The sequence below is a fragment of the Cydia pomonella genome, chromosome 26 (genome assembly GCF_033807575.1).
Source record: "Cydia pomonella isolate Wapato2018A chromosome 26, ilCydPomo1, whole genome shotgun sequence".
Classification (NCBI taxonomy): domain Eukaryota; kingdom Metazoa; phylum Arthropoda; class Insecta; order Lepidoptera; family Tortricidae; genus Cydia; species Cydia pomonella.
Window position 1 is genome coordinate 3,410,874 of NC_084728.1, and position 20,641 is coordinate 3,431,514.

Genomic DNA, 20,641 nt, shown 5'->3' on the forward strand with positions numbered 1-20,641 from the left:
TAGGTACTTATTGTTTTGTTTTATTTAATAGGAAACTAGTTAGGTTTATTCTTGTACTATCTTTTTAAATATTTTATTGCGCAATAAACAAATTTCCGCAATAAATATCACCTCACAAATTCTTAAACTTCATACCACTAGTATTCGCGACGTTTTAGCATGCGGATTAATGACCGTATACCGCAAAATGTATGTTACAATTACATTTAAAATAATTATGTCATCAGGATTGTACAACATAGATAACAATGGCATAACCGTTATCTTCACGATCAGTTATCAAAAGCCTAATTATTTGTATAATATGATCGCAATAGATAATGATAACATTTTAAAAGGGGTGTAAAGTTTTGGTAGCAAATCATTATGTTTCCATATAGAGGTGAGTCCTTGTCATTTTACTTATTTATTGATTAAAACTTTATTGCACACTTGACGGACTTTATGTCTTAAGGCGTTCTCTAGTAGCCAACCATTGGATCAAACAAAAACTTGTGGCTTTCTTACAACCACTTAGGTACTTGTTGTTATTTCTTTTTAATCCAAATTTTTATTTAGCATGCCATAATGATAAATAAAATAGCCTATATTAACATAAATAGCGTAAAGCGACTCCATTTAATCGCTATTCATTTTGACGTTTAAATAATCATCAAAAGGAAAAAAAATGAAAAAAAAAACGTCATTACCTTTAAAAATAACTTAATCATAAAAAGATCACCCCATCCAGCAGGTCCGCCTGCGGCGTGATACATATTACGCTGGCGGCGTTTCCTCGCTGTACCGCCATAGCGATAGGTACGTTGCGAGAAATACGCCCCAACCCTGGGGTATTCTGTGGTGTCTATCAGCCGGGTCGTCAGAGCCCTCACAAAGGTCTTCATATCGGCTGACCAAAGAAATGTCTCTACTGCGAACGCCGCAAACTCGTAGTCTGAAGTCAGTTCGAGTATTTGCGGCGCTTCAGAACCTAAGCCTGGTCAGCCGCACGGCCGGCCTGCGTGCGGGTCGCCTGGATATGGGACTGTGCTAAGGTATCTACGCACGTTACGTCTCACACCAGGGTCCTGCCTGTTCACGACACCAATGTGACCCCATCGGGATGTTTGCCATCGTCTCTTGCCATGCCCGCGGGTTCTAGAATTGCAGACACAAAGGCGGTGGCAAGCGAGCGATGGACCAAATCATTAATGGTAGCGTGGCGAAATAGGCGGCCAGTACATGAAAGGCCATGTCGTCCAGCCTGATCAACGTTTTTTGCCGCAAGCGCACGTGTGGGGGACACACATTTTGGACCCAAACCCTAAGCAAATAGATATTTTCAAGCTACTTTGGTCCAAAACGGTGCCTAACTGCTGGAAAGGGAGTGGCCGTAACCAATGGCTCGACTCGGGGGCTGACACGGTCGGAATTCGGGGGCGTTCAAGGTCCTCCGGACTATCCTGAAGAAGTGTGGTGTGTGGTTTAGGCGGAGGTAGTCCCAAGCCCGGTGAATGTGACGGGTGATTGGGATGTCTGCACCCAGACACGAGTCACACCAGGGCTTCCTGGCCTCCTCAAGGTTCGCTATCTCATCGTGAGGTATCTGAGGAAGGTTTAACCCTTCAAGGGTCAGACGAGTATCAGAAATTACGGAGAACCCTGTCATTTTGAAATGAAGTTTATAATCATTTTTATAGGATGGTCATTTTTCCCATATAAAATCCAAGTTTGCTCGTTAAAGGAAATAATAGCGAACTGGTCGAGTGGGAACGAGTACACCTAACCTTCTGGGGAGAACCGCTTCGGTCCATGGCCTAGTATCGAGATTTTGTTACCTTGCTCTTGTAGTTACTTGTACTAAAAGTATTAAAAAAAACTATGAAGGTGCTTTGCTCACAATTAGGCTTCAAATATTTTACATATTTTAAGTATTTTCAAAATAAGTTAGGTTATTACTTTTTTTCGTGTTCGAACGTACCCGGATTTTTGCCGACACCGAAGGTTTGGGTATGCTTTATTTTCGGCCAAAATCTGTCGAAACTGAAACTTCGGTCGAATAGTAACGAAATAACAGTTCCGACGTCGCAAAAAGGTTCGGAAAATTTGGGCCAGAACCGACACTTCGGCCAGACACGGCATTATTGCCACGGCTCATGGGAGCCTGGGGTCAGCTTGACAACTAATCCCCAGAATTGGCGTAGGCACTAGTTTTTACGAATGCGACTGCCATATTACTTTCCAACCCAGATGGTAAACTAGGCCTTATTATCAATTATATTTTGTACATAGGTAAGTTCCTAAAAACTCATTGGAACGAGCCGGGGTTTGAACCCGCGACCTATGGATTGAAAGTCGCAGGTTCTTACCACTAGGCCACCAGCGCTTCTAAAATTGAAATTGTAAACTTTAACCCTTTTCCAGGCCGCACCAATATACAAGGTTTTCCCATAAAATCCAAATATATTCCAATTACTCCAGCGGTGGCAGCATGGTTCCATTTTTATCACTTGTCACTATGCCCGTCACTTTCGCGCTTACATACTTGTTAGATCGTGACAGGCATGGTGACAAATGATAAAGGGCCGACCATATTAGCCCTACTGCTTTGATGATTCATTTGAAGACAAGTAACATTTCCTGAAAGTGTAATCTAATTTGAATCTTAAATCGGAATGCTAAAGTTGAAATTCTAATGGCGCGTATGTGGTCGATAAATCGTACTATGCCTGGAAAAGGGTTAACATATTAATAAATTCGGAGTGAATTCATACGAGACAATACTTATGTGTGTCAGACTGTATAAAACTCACCAATATATATAAATACATGCCGACTGCAAATATTTAATACCAAGGCCGATATTTGGCTGACACCACATATATTTTATATACATAGCTCAACGTTATATATTACATCATTGCAATGCTATGCACTATATACTTTAGAGAAATTAGATGTTTTATGTAGTTAGAGTTATTTGTGAAGTTTTATTTCTTCTATTGTTTTTCTATTTTATATTAATTTAGTATAGAGTTCCATAAAATGTAGGTACCTATTTTGCTCCAAAATCCGTAATTTTATTTAGATTTTACAATTATTATATTGTGGTAGATATGTTGATATATATGCCGATTCAAAGTAGACTATCATATCATGTTGTAATATTTAAATAAGGTACTGATATAGTTAAAATTAAATTAAATTAAATAAATTAAATAAACATTTATTTCAGAATTATTTCCATATTATATTATATTATATTATATTATATTAGTAACTTATTACCTAATAAACTAAACCTATATTAATACCTATTTTATTCCTTTAGGCGGGCCAGGGCAGATTCGTATTGAGACAGTTTCGTTTTTGGGCCCGAATCTGAGTAAGCCCGACTCTGTAGAGGCCAGATTCGCCATAGGTATCTTTCTGAACAAAACAATATCGACATACGACTTATGATATAGAAGTCACTTTCTTTTTAAAACAATTTCTGAGTAGGTCAGATTCGTATATGGTCCCGTGACATGACAGTAATACGTCTGATTGGTAATAAGTTGGGATCGGATTTATGCAGTTTATCTCATCCGATTAGCAACGATTCGATTAAAATATTAAGCAGATTCTTTTAATGATGAATTCTGGAAATAACGCTTTCTTATTAGGACAGATTTTATGTAGATTTAATTTCGAAAAGGCCAGGTACAATCAGCAGATATCTGAGATACTGGCCACTTTAAGATTAAATATGATAAAGTAATTAATAGATAGTTCTTAATGATAATGTCACAATGGTTATGTGATTTTCTGACCTACTCAGAATCCGGCATTATGAGAATCTGAAGAGCTAGGAATTTGAGATCTTAATAACCTGACATCTTAGGAACTTGGATAACTAATAAAATGCTCTATACATTATCGAACTTACTCAGAATCAGAATTAAATAGAAACTGGCAACATTAGAGTCATACTTACTCAGATTTTGGCCTAAAACTCAACTGGTTTAATACGAACCCGTCTTGCCCCGCCTAAATGATTTTATTTTATAATGTAGTATCCTATCTCGATTGTTATGGGCATGTAGGCTGCTCCAGTACTGCCAGAAAGCGCCATCTACCCTGTCCGCGACTGTGGCAAGGAGACTGTTGGCGCTGCCGCGCACGCGCCGCACCAGCGACGCCACCCGCTTGCGCATGATGGCGTGGAAGCCGTCGGTGCGCGCCTCCGCGAACATACCGCTAGCGCTGCAATAGCGCGGCAGCCCCAACAGCATCCTAAAAGCATTATTATATTGCACGCGCAGGGCGCTGTAAGTTTTTTGAGTAAAGTTGATCCATAGGCTGCAGGTGTAAAATGACTGACAGTACGCCTTAAAAAGGGTGATTTTAACGTTGCTAGTACACCTTGCGAACCTACGAATCAACATATTACTTCTTACTGCCAGCGCCCTACGCTCCCTTTCTACATCTATATCATCTTTTAGCGATGCGGTTACCCAGTGTCCCAAGTACTTAAATTCTCTTACTACTTTAAGAGGAGTGCCATTCAGTCTCACTGGAGGTAACATTTGGTCGTCTAATTTTACAGTTCTTCCCCTGAAGACCAGCAACTCACTTTTAGAGACATTGTACTTGAGACCATGGGCTTCCGCATACCGCTCACAAACACTTACCAGCGTCCTCAGGGCGTCGATCGACGGGCTCAGCAACACCATGTCGTCTGCGTAACTGATGTTATTTACGAACGTCCCATCTATTGAACATCCGACCATAGTGTTGCTGAGCTCCTCAATCAGCCGATTGATATATAGGCTGAAGAGTCTAGGCGACGTAAGCCCCCCCTGCCTGACCCCGCACTCCAGCCTATACTCATCGGATAGCGAACCTGCCCACTTTACGACATTAGTTTGGTGGCCGTACCAAAACCTGAACAGTTCCACCAATTCCCCGGGTAGAGACGTCTCATCGTACAGTTTTTGCCAAAGTTTGTTATAGGACACCAAATCGAAGGCTTTAGAAAGATCAAGAAAACACGCAAAAACTGGTGTTTTCCTGTCTGTGTAGTATCGGACAGTGTGCTTAAGACAAAGGACTGCCGTTTCGGTGGACAAGCCTGACCGAAATCCAAATTGTGCGTCATGAAGCCCCATGTGCTTATCCAACTGTTTGTCCAGCACACTATCCAACACCTTTGCTACAATCGTAGCCAACGAAATGGGCCTATAATTTTTTTTTATGTCCGCGGTGTCTCCTGTACGGTTTTTTATAATTGGTACTACCACAGTTCTCATCATATCGCTGGGTATATAAGTATGGCTGACACAGAAGGTGAAGAACATGGCGAGTACTCTAGGTAAGTGTAGCCCTGCATGCTGCAGGTGCTCAATGCTAAGGGAGTCATGACCTGGCGACTTTCCTCGCGTCATGTTCCTCACCACCGATGCCACCTCCTTAGCGGTAATTCTCACCAGCGGTCCCGCCGGCACACCCCTCGTTGGAGATGGTACCCGGCAGGGCCCCATGGGAGATTCAACCTTGAAATGTTTCTGAAATAAATCAGCTATCTCATTAGGCTCGCTAACACCCTCTACACTCACAGGAAGGCCCGCCCTCGGTCTCAATTTATTGGTTTGCTTCCAGAATTTTTTAAAATTTTTATTAGAATGATGTGTAGCTAAAATGTCCATTTTAATTTGCTCTGCATTGTTCTGACACCATTTTAATTTATCTTTGAAAGCTTTCCGAGTTGCAACCATTTTCATATAGGCAACGCCGGCCCTTGGTTTTCCACACATGACCCAATTTTGAAACCCAAGCCGAGCCTCCGCGTGAGCTTGACGCACATGTTTGTTCCATCCTACCACATGACGCTTCTTACCCGATCTCTTGTCAACATAACTATAACTAGCGGCACTCCCAAGAATATTAATGATATTTGCGTACAAGTTGTCAATGTATAACCTATGCTCAATATTATTACATTTTCTGTCACTACATTCTGTAAATTCAATTGGAAAATCAATATATTTAAATTTCTCATTGCAATAATTTTCATATAACGTCAATTGTGCTGCGTCACGCTCTCCCCAAATAATTTTATTACATACTATATTACTTGTAATATTATTATTTCTAATTAAATTTAAATTACAAACTAATTCTAACGGATGATGGTCCGACCAGTACACGTCATAATGTATTTTTATACTCCGTATTAGTCTCCGTGCCGCTTCAGATACTACACAGTGATCCAGCCAGCTTTTAGTACCATTAATGTCACTAACATAGGTGTATGTATCCGAGGCCACTCCTAGAATGTCTATGTCCGCACATTGCCATCTAACATCCGCACAAAAGTCTAACAACTCCTTACCGAATCGTCTGCCCGGGTGAGCGTTGAAATCTCCTAATATGAAGACGCAGTCTACCTGGCACTCCTCCACTATTGCCGCCATTTCCCCTAGGCATTCCGTAAATTCGGTAAGAGTCTCCGCAGAATCGACGGGCATGTACACAGAGAACACCAAGAGCGAACGATCCGATAACACTATCTTTACAGCAGCGAGTCGCGCACTTTTACAATGCACAATCGAAACCGATGTAAATAAACATTTCCGCCACAATAACGCCACACCGCCGTACGGCCTACCGCGTAAAATACCAGCTCCAGTATCGACCGCCGATTTCCCGGTGAACTCGAAATCATCGTCAATGGAACCTAAAAACGGGATGTCTTCGGGCAGCAGCCAGTGTTCCTGTATGGCTACTAGGTCAGCTGAGCGACAAAGCTGTCTTACACATTCAACCGAACGAGTAATTGACCTACAGTTAAAGCTTATAAATTTAATGCTATCCTTTCCTCTAGTAAGGCTTTTATCCATTAAAGTTATTACTATTATTTATCTTGTCACTAAAAAACTGTTAGAGCATTTTTTTTTTCTTTTTTTTTTTTTTGGTTTTCATTTTGTTTGAATTATACTTAGTATGTAAATTAACTAACATAGTCTTTTTAAGTTTTACTAATACTTATATGGACACATATGTCTGAAATAAACAATTTTTATTTTTATTTATAATTAGTAATTACCCTATGGGGGGCAAAGTAGGCACATTTTACGGTACTTACATATAAAAAATGTATGCGTATGCATTGAGAACCCATACCAAACAATGAACTTATCGCAATTGCAACCTGTACGCGACCAAAACGTCGTAAACGCTGTAAAATTAATGGCAATCATGGCGCAAAATATGGTTGTACCTAGTTAGATCAATGTGCGTATGGGTCTAAGCAACTTTGACGACCGGTCTGGCCTAGTGGGTAGTGACCCTGCCTATGAAGCTGATGGTCCCGGGTTCAAATCCTGGTAAGAGCATATATTTGTGTGATGAACATGGATATTTGTTTCTGAGTCATGGGTGTTTCTATGTATTTAAGTATTCATAATTATAATATATTATATATATCGTTGTCTAAGTACCTACAACACAAGCCTTATTGAGCTTACTATGGGACTTAGTCAATTTGTGTAATAATGTCCTATAATATTTATTTATTTATTAACTATTGGATCGAAACTGTATTTTAAACAATTTAACCTCTGCTACAGAAATAAAAAAAATGTAGGTATAAGTATCTTTATTTCAGCTAAAATATTTGCTGATACTGGTTATATTTTCTTAAAATGAAACGTTTACCTGAAACTCTACATCGTTGCTTTCAACAGTTGATAAAAAGGTATACTTTATTCAGACAGCTTTATAATTCCAGGTACAATGAGCTTAAGAGACGCCATCATCATCACAGTATTGCTATCGCAATCTCTATGCGAAGCTCGGGGAAGGGGTCTCGGCATGTCTCTCCTCCAAGGCATCTTATCTTCAAACCCTCAGCTTGCCAAAATGCTGTCTAACAAGCTAACACAGCAGACCTGTTTACGACCGTACAATGTACCAGTCCTCAATGCAGCAGCGAATGTTCCAGTAATTCCTGCTTCCCCGCAGTATTTAGCGCCGGTCTGTCAGCAAAATTGTCAAAAAAGTCAGTTTAGTCAAGCGAAGATCGAATATCCAACTCAATACGTATATCAAAATGTTCAGCAAGTATGTATTTTGCACTCAAACTAATGTTCTAAAACTGTAAAAGTGATTCTATCAATGAAATCTGTTATAGGTAAAAAACTTAAGTGAGTCACCTGTTGTATGTAGTTGTGTCGTGTTCGAATAGACAATACATGTTTAAAAGACACACACAAACAAAACAAATGTCTATTCGAACACGTCACAACTACATACAACAGGTGACTTAAGTTTTTTACCTATAGCATGCTGTACGGCACGGCCTTTTATGTTTATTGGATAGTAACCTGGATAGCTGGATGGTGCTGATCGCTTATGCAAAGTGACTGTATTCAGTTTTATAAAATGAAAATTAAAACTTTATTTCATACAACTAGTGGCCCATATGTAGATAAATACCTTATTATAAAACTTAAAAACTAAACACAATCATGGTTGCGCTGCGCTGTATTACACAACCCTGCAGTATCAGAGGGGTTACCGCGAACCACGTTCGACGTGTTGCCTCCCTGTCACACTTACGTACGAATTTACGAGTGCGACAGAGAGGCAACACGTCGAACGTGGTTCGCGGTAGGCCCTCAGGGAGTCGGCCGCGGAACCGCCGAAATTTGACACCATTCGGCCAAAACTCCTCCTTGTCGAAGGTCGCTAGACGTTCAGTCGGAACGCTCACCACAAAATAATTAAAATTATCAATGTGTCGAGGTTCTAACTTCGTGATATCGTGACCCTCAGGACGAATCCGGACTTTACTCTTAAATACTTTACGATGTCATCGACCTTCGTAAGGTAATGTAAACGGGACACATACTCGTACAGCAGCGTCGACGGTGTTGCAGGACGCAGCGAATGGTTAGGTCCAGTAGGGTTTATGAAAAGGCCGTGTTGTACAGCTGCAATGCGTAGCCCAAAATAGTCTCGCCCGAAGATCAGCGCTGACTTTCTGGTCAGTATTAAGGATGACTCATTCCGGAGCTTCCGGGGCGTTCTTTTCTATGGAAAGCGTCACGTGATCACCTGTCATCTGTCATAGTCGTCATAGAAAAGTAAGCGCCGGAAGCTCCGGCCCGGACACGGCCCGGTGTAGCGTGAGTCATCCTTTATGCTGAGGTGGGCTCATTTTGTGGTAAACGCTGCATTTGACGTATTATTCTTTCGCATGCAATTTAATTTTATCACGAATAAAATAAATGATTTCTGATTTCAGAAAGAGCCTCAAAAAGAAGTACAAGTACAATCTCAGCAAACATATCCAGTGTCATATTCCACAGTTCAACAGACAACTCAAGCCTCATACCCAGCGAAACCTAATCCTTTTGTTTCTCCAGCACCAATGGTGAACCCTTTTCTGCCAGCAGCGTCACCTATATCTGCTCTCTGCCCTCCTACTTCAAGCTTATTACCCCCTGCTAATCCAACTCTAGCAAGAAGCCACTTTTTGAGAAAGATTCCCATTCCTCCGCCTTGCTTGTAATGTTATTTTTATCTTATTTATTTTATTGTAATAAATAATGGTTGTATTATGCTTCTTTCATTTAATCAACTTATTAATAGGCCTGTAGGGCTAAGATGGTCGGCTCTTTATCATTTGTCACCATGCCTGTCACCTTCAACACGTATCGTACGAAAGTGACGGGCATAAAAAATGGAACACCTACATTTTCGTGACCATTTCCGCGTCAATTTTTAATAATGTGACTTTTAGAGGTTTATCCCACTAACGTTCAGTTTTTTGCGGGTACGGTTTTCTACAGGATCCAGTTTTCTGTAGTATGCGTGTGCAGTATCCCGCAAACTGAATGCTCGTGTGAAAGAATATTAGCACGTATATCTATTAAACGGGATCCTGCAGAAAAAAGAATTTTCTATTTCCTCCTGTGGCACACAGTACGCTAAAAACTCTTTCTTTAGGCGCACTTGTTATTTGTATAATGAATCTCTTAACGATATAGATATTTTTGTTCATAGTTTGTCCGTGTTCAAGAACAAAGTTCGGCAAATTTGGTTCCGGTCATATTTTTCATAATTTTGTATGTTTTCTTACCTTACTTGCATGTAGTACACAACTAAACCGGTAATTTATAATTGCGTATTACATTTATATGTAATAGTTTTCTTAGTAATGTAGGAAACTTTAGGCCTATTTTTAGTTAAATTATAACTTTAGGCCTATTTTTAGTTAAATTATAATTTTTTATTTAGTTAAAATATAAATTATTAAAAAAAAAACCGTACCCGCAAAAAACGGGTCGTCAGTGGGAAAAAGCTAGCTCTTAGACCGTCTGTCATCCTGGTCTTTATTATCGATTGGCATTTATCTAAAACCGATTGCAATCTTGCCCCTACCGAGCTAACTTTGCCGATTACCCTATGGGATTTAGGTATGACAAACATGACAAACAATGAAAGTAGAATATTTTCTATCTACGTTTCTGTCACATTACATTGCAAGAGCGATAAATATGCAAATAGATAAATATGAAACTAACGATCGAAATGGTTTGCGGAATAGCCTAGAAATTTATAATCATTCCATCAGTTAAACGAAACGTGTGCATTACTCGATATGTAAAAATAATTAGTATTCACATTATAGAACATGTGTTTGCTCTGTTTTCGAAACTTAAAGACATAAGGTATGTGTATAAGTTTTCCTGATATGCAGGGTGCAAATTTAGTCACCTGCAATAATTTACGGTGTTAATATATAGGTCGTACTGATCAACTTTTATTATGGGGCCAATCCCAAAATCGCAAAAAAAAGACTCTCCCATAGAAAATCAGCCAAATTTATGAAACAGCCAAATTTCTTTTCATGATTTCCGGGTCCCATAGCAACTTTTAGCGCTGATATGACCTATATACTCACATTGTAAATGATTGCAGGTGATTAAATTTTCAAGGAGTTGTGAATGTTGTGATCTAGGTATTCCTCGCGTTGTCCTGGCATTTTGCCACGGCTCATGGGAGCCTGGGGTCCGCTTAACAACTAATCCCAAGATTTGGCGTAGGCACTAGTTATTACGAAAGCGACTCCCATCTGACCTTCCAACCCAGAGGGTAAACTAGGCCCTGTTGGGATTAGTCCGGTTTCCTCACGATGTTTTCCTTCACTAAAAAGCGATTAGGTAGTAAAAATCATTGATATTTCGTACATAAGTTCCGAAAAACTCATTGGTACGAGCCGGGGTTTGATCGCGCGACCTCCGGATTGCAAGTCGCACGCGCTTACCGCTAGGCCACCAGCGCTTTTTTTGTTGTGATCTAGGTGTTGAATTTTATATTCTCATATTATAAAAAATAATTTTGTAAATTAAACATAAAAGAACAGACATGTACTTAAAAGTTTGTAAAAAAGTTATATTACACCTTGCCGTAAAAACATTAAAAAAAGGAACTTAGAATCTGCAATTTGAAAAATATTAGGCACTTACATTACTTTCCCATATTTAGTAACAATTAAGTACCAGTTTTCGTAACATATTGTAATCTTAACGTAATATTTCGATGAAATTCTTAGTAATTACCAAACTTAGATAAAATAACGATACATAAAGGTGTTAGTTTTGAATGTGGGCTAGTAAAGCTAAGCAGACTAGACTAATAGGCTTGACATTGCAGATATGAAGTTAGTACTATTAATATTTTGTGTTGCCTTGGCACATGTAAGTATTCTTCATTTCTTAAACTAGAACTAAATATAAACTATTTATTCAAAATATGAAGACACCAGGATCCAATTAGATTTGAGAAAATATAACAGACTTCAGAAATTACCAAAAGCGCCATAGATGTACCTGTAACATTTGAAGAGTTCCCTCGATTTCTCCAAGGTCCCATCATCAGACCCCGACTTGGTGCCAACGGGACCATCTCATACCCTTTCGATTAAAAAAAAAAATTGAAAATCGGTTCACGATTCTCGGAGATATTGAGTAACATACATACTGCAATAATACATTGTGCAACGAGGGGGGTAAGGAAGTATTGCAAACGAAGTCTTTACATGCACGACAGCCGCAAGGTGGAATACATTAAAGACTCGAGTTACTGACAATGTTTTTCATCATACTTGCGAAGAAAAAACTAAATTTTATGCGAAAAAATTCTTAAATACGGTGACATTTCAAACATTCGTCCGCCATATTGCCATTCTTTGACAGGTCACAGACCTATCCGGCATTCAGCCACGACAAAATTCTGTAAAAATATTTTAAACGGCTATTAAATTAACACATTAAATATTATTTAAGCTAAATAATAAAAATAAATTATAAACGTCATTATTTTAAAAGTAAAACTCATTTATATACTTACACTTGTTTCGTATGAATTAGTGACACAATGAAAAAAAAAAGCTGTAGTTATCTTTTTTTTCACTCCCGCGGGAACAATATATGCCTTTGTCCTTCAGTAGACCTGCATGAAATAAGATTTTTTCCGAGAAAGTGTGATCAAAAGTACAAAACATGTTTAGTCGATCAGTTTTTTTAGACTAGAATGTAATAATAATTTGAATAAGTTGTAAGATGTCATTTATATACAGATATGGTGCATGATTTTTTCCACCGTATTTTCTAGAAAACGGTCGTATTTGTCATGCTATCTACTTCAGGCAACCCCAGTACTTTTTGTGCCGACAGTACCAGACGAAATACGATGGAAAATAATTATGCACTACATCTGTATTTACGATAGTGCTGTAGAATTTATGTTATTTTGGGTCAATGTAATGTTCTCTTTTTTTTATCAGAAACAAGCCACTATCAAAATCATAATATTATATTTACGAAACTCATTCAACACCATTACATTTTTCAGGTGAACGCCCAATGCATCCCCAAGCCTATAACATGCAAACCATTACCGTACCCCGCCGTCGCCCTACCATCATGTAACTGCCCTAACATTCCCAGTTTACCAGTGTCACCATCCGTTCTCCCAGCGATTAACGCACCACCTTTTGGGGTACCGTGTTTGCCCGGTATTGCGCCTTTAGGCTTGATTAACCCGTTCCTGCCGCCGGCTTCGCCTATATCAGCGTTGGCGCCTACTGTGTCTTCGCTGTATCCGCCTATTAACCCGTGCAATTGCGGATGCAAGTATTTGAAGAAGATACCTATACCACCGCCGTGTTTGTAGTCTTTTTAATAAAATAATTTGTAAACTATGTTGTTTTTTTTTTTGTGGTTTCCTATGTCATAACAATATTGACAATAAAGCCATTGTTCTTGCTATGGAAGCTGGAGGTTAGGAATGGTATCTCCATATACCAAAAAGTGTCATCAAAAAACCTTAAATAGGTGGCGCTACAATACGTAGAATACTTGACAAAAAAAAAACAAATCATAGACAACACAATTCACTCCGTCAATAACGCCTACGTTCTTAGCTACTGTAGCGCTCCTCTGAAGAGATTTGGAACTACTATTTATAGCTGACAACTGGACACTTTTGCATCATTTCTTCCTATGGATATTGCATTCCTTCCTTCCATAGTAATTGCTTAATGACGTGCTACCAGAAAATTTACAACATTGCGAAATTTAAATATGGAAATATTACAAACAATGCTTATATTTTTATATTGGGAATTGAATTTCCTTTTCCAAAATCAAAGTTTCCTTGATTTCCGGTGATATTTTCCTGATTAAAAAAAAAACAATATTTTCTAAACTTCCGCAACTTGCAAAATCATGTGTAGATTGTTTATGTCATTTAATATCATGCTTAGTTTTTGTTAATAAATGTACTTTACATTGAATTTAGATCTAAGATAAGTACCTAACCAAATATTGTACGCCTTTGTTAGGCAGGATATGGAGAACATGACTCATTTACCTTAGACCTTTGTAGAACACATATCCATACAATAACCTTGACATTTTACTCACCTTCGCCCAACAGTGATTTTGATACTAACTAAAAATTATTTGTTTTATATCTTATAAAATATTTTTGATTTTGATACTAACTAAAAATTATTTGTTTTGAATTGTTTTATATCTTACTCAGCCCACAGTGAGAAACACACAATGTGTAAGTAGACCAGTATGTATAGATAGATAAGTTCTTTAAGTCCCAGTCATGTAGGTACAGTCAGCATCAAAAGTAGCGGATCAAACAAGGTTTCAAAAGTATCTACCGGCAGTCTGTAACAGCTTAACAAAAAGTGATAGTTCTATATGTAGAACAATTAAGACTATAAATGACATACTTTTGAACGTAAATTTGAGAGATTTATCTATATGTGGAAAAGTTATCCGGAATATCAGATACTTTTGGCACATTGTTTCATCCGCTACTATTGATGTTGACTGTACCAGTAATGTTTTTTTTGTTCACGAAGCTGGTCACAGAGAGACAAAGAAGAATGAGTTTTCTAGTATGAATGAAAAAACGTAGTGGAGGTGTTTAATCGTATATTTAAATATTTAAAGAATATCAGACAATAATTTATAACTTAAACTCTAACTAAATTACAAAAATGGAGGTTGCACGCACACCTGTCTTAAATATCTCGAACACCCGATAACTGGTGAGAAAGGAGGCACTACAGGGAGCCCACAAGTGGGCACCTCGAATGTGGTAGCACACGCACAAGTAGGCTTGCCTTGAGCGCAGCCATACGGCGTTTCAATGGTTGGGGTCACGCAAGTACACGTAGTCTTCACTTTAGGCAAACCGCAAGGAACCTCTACGCATCCGCATGCGTTTACGGGAGCGCAACCGCAAGGGCCGATGCAACCGCACCCACCGCAACCACACGCGCATGACGGAGCCGCGCAACCACAAACCCCATAAGGAACCAGAGGGGCCCCGCAACCGCACCCTGCACACCCACAAGGCGGTAGAAAACTAGGCGCTACAACACCACCAAAATCAGTACAACCGCATGCAGGATACCCAATCGACGGCAAATTATAACTATACACAGGTTGGCATTTCGGGCAACCATCGATAATCCTCACATTAGGGTCACTGCATCCACAAGCCGTTGATATCCCAACTGTAGGTGTATTACGTCCGCAAAGATTCCCTATGACAGGAGCGCCGCAGGTACACGCTCCAAAGGCATTGGTGCAGCCGCAAGTTTGGACTGGAATTACGGGGTTAGGTATACCGATTGCGGGGTTAAAGCACCCACAAGGGGGTACAGTAGGAGGCAGGAGGCCACATAGTTCTGGACAGCCACACGACTTGAGGCAGCCGCATGGTGGGACTGGGATAGGAATCGGGCTTGCGATGGATAGAAGGTTTTTTAACGGCACTGGAACGTTTGTGTGCAGTAGACCGCAGTCTTGAGAGGTAACCTATAAAAATGTTGAAAAATTTAAAACATATAGACTAAGAATAAATAACTTAAATTAATTTCAGTAGCTAATAAACATATAAAACAAATGATAACGTTTCTCCTCTCAGTAAAAAAAAATGACAAAATAGTTTTTTTTTTTGGTGATCAACCGTTCGTCCTATTATTTTCAATGCTGACCCTTTTCTACCAACACAATTGGTTGGCCAGACTGATACAATTGTATTTTATAAAAACAATTTGACCCTGCTTATACTCAATCTCTCTGATTTGCCTTAAGGTTGACTGGTAGAGAATGCCTTTTGGTCTTAAGTCCGTCTTTTGTAAGATAAGTAAGTTTTCTTTTGTGCAGTAAAGTTTAAATAAATAAATACTTACATTATAAGCTAACAATAAACAAATAAATATGATAGGCGAATGCATCGTCTTAAATGCTATGTGTAACTGTATACAAAATATTGTAAAAATACCATTTATATACACAAAACTTAAATAGATGATGAAAAGATAATGATAATTTGAAACCGAAAAATATATATTATTTACATAACATCTAGATATTGCAACAATACGTACGATAAATGCACAAATTGAAAATTAAAGATAATAAATACTTAATCTATTTTGATAATAATTTTCATTATAATTGAAATAGTACACTGACATAATTTTTTATCTTTTTTTGATAATATGATTTTGATAATATATTAATAATGTATTATTTATTTCAATAATAATTGGTTGCAATACGATTCTTCTTCTGCCCAATTATCTAATAGTACATTACGATACAAGTGCGAAAAATATGAAATTCGAAAGGAGTGGCGATAAATTAAAACACGACCGAAGGGAGTGTTTTAAATCGACACGAGTTGCGAATTACCTATTCGCACATGTATCGTACAACGTTTTACAGTACATATGACCCTTTAAATTTTCGACATAGTTACATAATGTGCTAATTTACGCACTAGTGCGGTAACGTAGCACCATATGTACTGTAAAGGAATTTATTTAACCCTTTGAACGCTTTACATCATAAACAAAAACGTCACTGACAAGATCCCGGGCGCAAGCGAGCTACTGTAAAGAGGAACAGAATCTCCATATACCAAAAATTGTCCGACAAAAACCATAAATAGGTGGCGCTACAATAACTAGAATACCAAAGAGCATATAATCACTACGTTTTAAGAGACGGGACTTCCATACTAGCGAGTGGACTCAGTTTGTTACGCAAATCATTACCAAAATCTACGACAAAGAACTGTCAAGGAACCATAATACCAACATAACCGATTTAAATAGTGTAGTACGCTACACGCTTGCGATTCTTATCGATATCGATAAAATGGGGAGGGTTGAAACATAGGCTCCTGTCTACAAATTTTGTACTCGAAATCAGGTTAGCATCGAGTCCCCATTTAAGTTGTATGTTATATAGTGGATAGTTCTTTGAGTGGACTAATATCTGGTCGGGCTTAATGTGGACCCGAATTATTTTAATACAGTTTTTAAGTAGTGTTTTTTTATATTTTATTTAAAGCTTTATTTTCAAAATGTTCTGCACATACATGTTTCAATAAATGTTACTTTTCTATGGGAAGATGTATCGTCAGGTCTTCGTTCCCAACAAATTTGACCCACTGCCTGCATCTGAAAACATACAGCCTGGGACAAACATGACTTTATCTACAGTTTATATTCCAAGTATTTGCTAATGAGATGATCAACTGATTATTTAGCGCTAATATGCATCTATAAATCATCATTTTTCGGCATCCAGTTATCAACAACCCTTTATCAATGCTCTAAATTTTTATGTATTTATATGTCTGTTAATCATGAGAACCGGTCTGGCCTACTGGGCAGCAACCCTGCCTATGAAGCCGATGGTCCCAGGTTCAAATCCTGGTACGGGCATTTATTTGTGTATAAACATACAATTATCGATACTTTTAGTACATCACTAGTTCACAACTAAAAATAATATAAAATATCAAATTTTCGATGTGTTTAAAGCCTGCTGCACCAAAATAAGGTCAAAAGTATCTAAAACAATACGTACCGGTCTTTATCCAAGGGAAATTTTGCCATAAAATCCCTTTTTTCGTGATTTTCTCGAGTGGCTCGCTTGCCACATATTTCACACTTAGTAAACCATTTTCTCGGTGGCATTATAACAAAGTCGCTCTTTACTCTGATCACGGTTCACTATTTTCGTTATTTTCACTAAATAATAAAGAAATTGCACGAAATACCCGAACAAAACATTGAAGCCTTCATAACAAACAAAACAATTAGGCTGACAGTTGACTTGATGTAAACTTGACAGAATAAATAGCACTTGACGTTTTATTTTTCTTCGTTGGCAAAGATTTGCGAAACAAGTTCCATACAAAACTTATTTTGTTCCTAGTTGCGTCAGCCTGTAGAATACTTGAGGAAAAAATCAAATCATAGACAGTGCACTTCACTCCGTCAATAACGCCTAGGTTCTTAGCTACTCTGGAGAGATTTGGAACTATTATTTATATCCGACAGCTGGACACTTTAGCAACAGTTCTGCCTAAGGAGATTCTGTTCCTTGCCTCTACCTTCCATATTAGGTACGTCCGCCATGACACCTAAAGTTGTCCTTGGCGCGGTGGGCACGACTAGTTACGACGCCTGTAGATGTTCTTGGCGTTCAAAATATTATAAATAACTGCTATACTTTTATTTATTTATTTAAACTTTATTGCACAATACGTGAAGAGTACAAATGGCGGACTTATGCAAGAAGGCATTCTCTACCAGTCAACCATGAGCCAAACCGAAAGATCCTAATTGGTGCAGGTCATAATACAGAGTAAAATGACAAAAAATATCACATATATAAAATATACGTACCCACATAAATAATATGATAAAAAAAAATTTCAAACATTTTTTTTTAATTTGCCGCTAATGACGGAAATAGCTTGACAGACTATATATCTTAACATAATTCTACACTCAAAAAATGGCTGTCCACATACGCCTTTATGACATGTCAGAATATAATAACGATCAGACGGATATTTAACTGAAAATAGGTAATATTTAATTCTACAGCTTCGTACACAATTTTTGATTGTCACTTATATCGGTCATTCATTCCACGCACATTCCCTTCCGTACGACTTACGATCTTATATCGGTCATTCATTCCACGCACATTCCCTTCCGTACGACTTACGATCTTTTATCGGTCATTCATTCCACGCACATTCCCTTCCGTACGACTTACGATCTTATATCGGTCATTAATTCCACGCACATTCCCTTCCGTACAACTTACGATCCTACAATTCCTAGGTCCTAGAATTCTTCAGTCTCAAATATGGAAATATATGTTTTTAAGAAAAAAAAACTGCCACAAATTATTAGTCTATAATCTTTATTCTTTCAAACTATACATCTATACAACAATTAATGAATACACTAAACTAATCTAATTTATACAAAATGCATTGTAAAATGTGTTTCTCCTTTATAAAGAATATGTGACATGTTTTCAATATTCAATATCCAAAACTTCTGTCACCTTTCGTAATTCTATAGAGGTAATTGTTATGAATAAATCGTCATCAATCTTAAATAATTCAGAAAATTATCCTCCGATATTTAGAAGAGTAAACTCAAGAAGCGCTGGTGGCCTAGCGGTAAGAGCGTGCGACTTGCAATCCGGAGGTCGCGGGTTCAAACCCCGGCTCGTACCAATGAGTTTTTCGGAACTTATGTACGAAATATCATTTGATATTTACCAGCCGCTTTTCGGTGAAGGAACACATCGTGAGGAAACCGGACTAATCCCAACAAGGCCTAGTTTACCCTCTGGGTTGGAAGGGCAGATGGCAGTCGCTTGCGTAAAAATTAGTGCCTACGCCAAATCTTGGGATTAGTTGTCAAGCGGACCCCAGGCTCCCATGAGCCGTGGCAAAATGCCGGGACAACGCGAGGAAGAAGAAGAAGATTTAGAAGAGTAAACTGAATCAGTTTATGTAAATAAGGGTGTCCCTTATTGTGCTATTTTTAGAGCTCCGTACAAAACTTTGTTCACGGAGCTCTTATGGAATCACTTAGGTATTGCAAATCGGTTAAACGCGTTTCTTTCAGAGACCGTATGACGTAGATACTTAAAATTTGGACCAGTTATTGAAAATCGTTCATATACACACTGAGGTAGGGATAAACCTTCCACGATAAGTTCAAAAATCGTGTGATGTTATTATGAAACTCGCCTATCAGCTCGTTTGACATCAATTTAATATCAGTTATATACACATATAGGCAGATAGGGGTTAATTAAGTTCTTTATTATTTCTAACGATTTCAAGTCTTAATTTTACATACAATTTATGTAGGTATTATTTATATAACGAATTTTCTACGATAGTCACTAAAGTTTAAAATAAAAGATTATTGTTTTGATAAAACAACACAATTTGTACTAAACTTAGGGCCAGTTGCACCATGCCCATTTGATGTACTGATCATGTGTAAAAATGGCGCTAGCGAATGCTAACTGCATATTTGGGTTGCACCACGCTATGTGTCCGTTAAAAAGTTACGCTGCCCTTAACCGGTGGCAGAGCACTGGTTAACAGCAAAGTCGTTCGATAAATATGGCGGCGCTTTTTGGAAATCGTCCGTATTTCACGAATTTATGTTTGATTATTAAATAATTTGAGTAAAAAGTAATGTAAATGATTAAAAATATATTTATAACAATAAAAAGGTGGAAATATCTAAACGCAAAAACGTGTGATAGTTGACATAATGGTTTTAAATGTCATTTTAGTTGCGAGACTACTTGTGTTTCATAAAATACATTAATTTGTTCCGGATATTCAAAGAAAAGGTGTGTTTTAAATTGAAATCGAGTGCAGAATGAGTTTAAGTTGAGGATAAGACCAGATTGATGCTATCACAGGTTAACAAATACGTCCCATAAAGTGAAACTCGACGGCATGTAATGAACACTATTTATCGACAGACTGGTCATTAAAATCAATTTAAAACGCTCTCTGTTTATTGGAATCAAGATAAGAATGTTATATCCCTTGGAAATATTAGTGGACTAACTATGATATTCGAAAACAGCGAGATGACAACTATAAACATATACAAAGTCGGCCTCTGAAAATCGTAACCCAGAAGAGAAGTGAACTATATTTATAACTATAAAATCACATAAAACAAGATGCTACATATGAAATCAAGTATTTTAGTGCGAAGAAAATG

At 38.1% G+C, this 20,641-nt stretch overlaps 3 protein-coding genes and 1 long non-coding RNA gene across 5 annotated transcripts in view; 2 read left to right on the forward strand and 2 right to left on the reverse strand.

Annotated features, from left to right (window-relative positions):
- LOC133532041 (uncharacterized) overlaps positions 1 to 20,641 on the reverse strand; it is a 331,954-nt gene that overhangs the window by 23,644 nt on the left and 287,669 nt on the right. The window lies entirely within an intron of this gene.
- LOC133531984 (uncharacterized) lies at positions 352 to 9,582 on the forward strand. The gene is made up of 3 exons (XM_061870440.1): positions 352 to 382; positions 7,751 to 8,082; positions 9,269 to 9,582. Exons 1-3 carry the CDS (start codon positions 367 to 369, stop codon positions 9,533 to 9,535), a joined length of 615 nt encoding a protein of 204 aa, XP_061726424.1. The 5' UTR covers positions 352 to 366; the 3' UTR covers positions 9,536 to 9,582.
- LOC133532169 (uncharacterized) lies at positions 11,581 to 13,231 on the forward strand. Its single transcript, XM_061870718.1, has 2 exons — positions 11,581 to 11,726; positions 12,883 to 13,231. Exons 1-2 carry the CDS (start codon positions 11,685 to 11,687, stop codon positions 13,201 to 13,203), a joined length of 363 nt encoding a protein of 120 aa, XP_061726702.1. The 5' UTR covers positions 11,581 to 11,684; the 3' UTR covers positions 13,204 to 13,231.
- On the reverse strand, positions 14,471 to 15,878 carry LOC133532303 (keratin-associated protein 5-2-like). The gene is made up of 2 exons (XM_061870913.1): positions 15,752 to 15,878; positions 14,471 to 15,374 (listed from the first exon to the last, which is right to left on the reverse strand). Exons 1-2 carry the CDS (start codon positions 15,794 to 15,796, stop codon positions 14,541 to 14,543), a joined length of 879 nt encoding a protein of 292 aa, XP_061726897.1. The 5' UTR covers positions 15,797 to 15,878; the 3' UTR covers positions 14,471 to 14,540.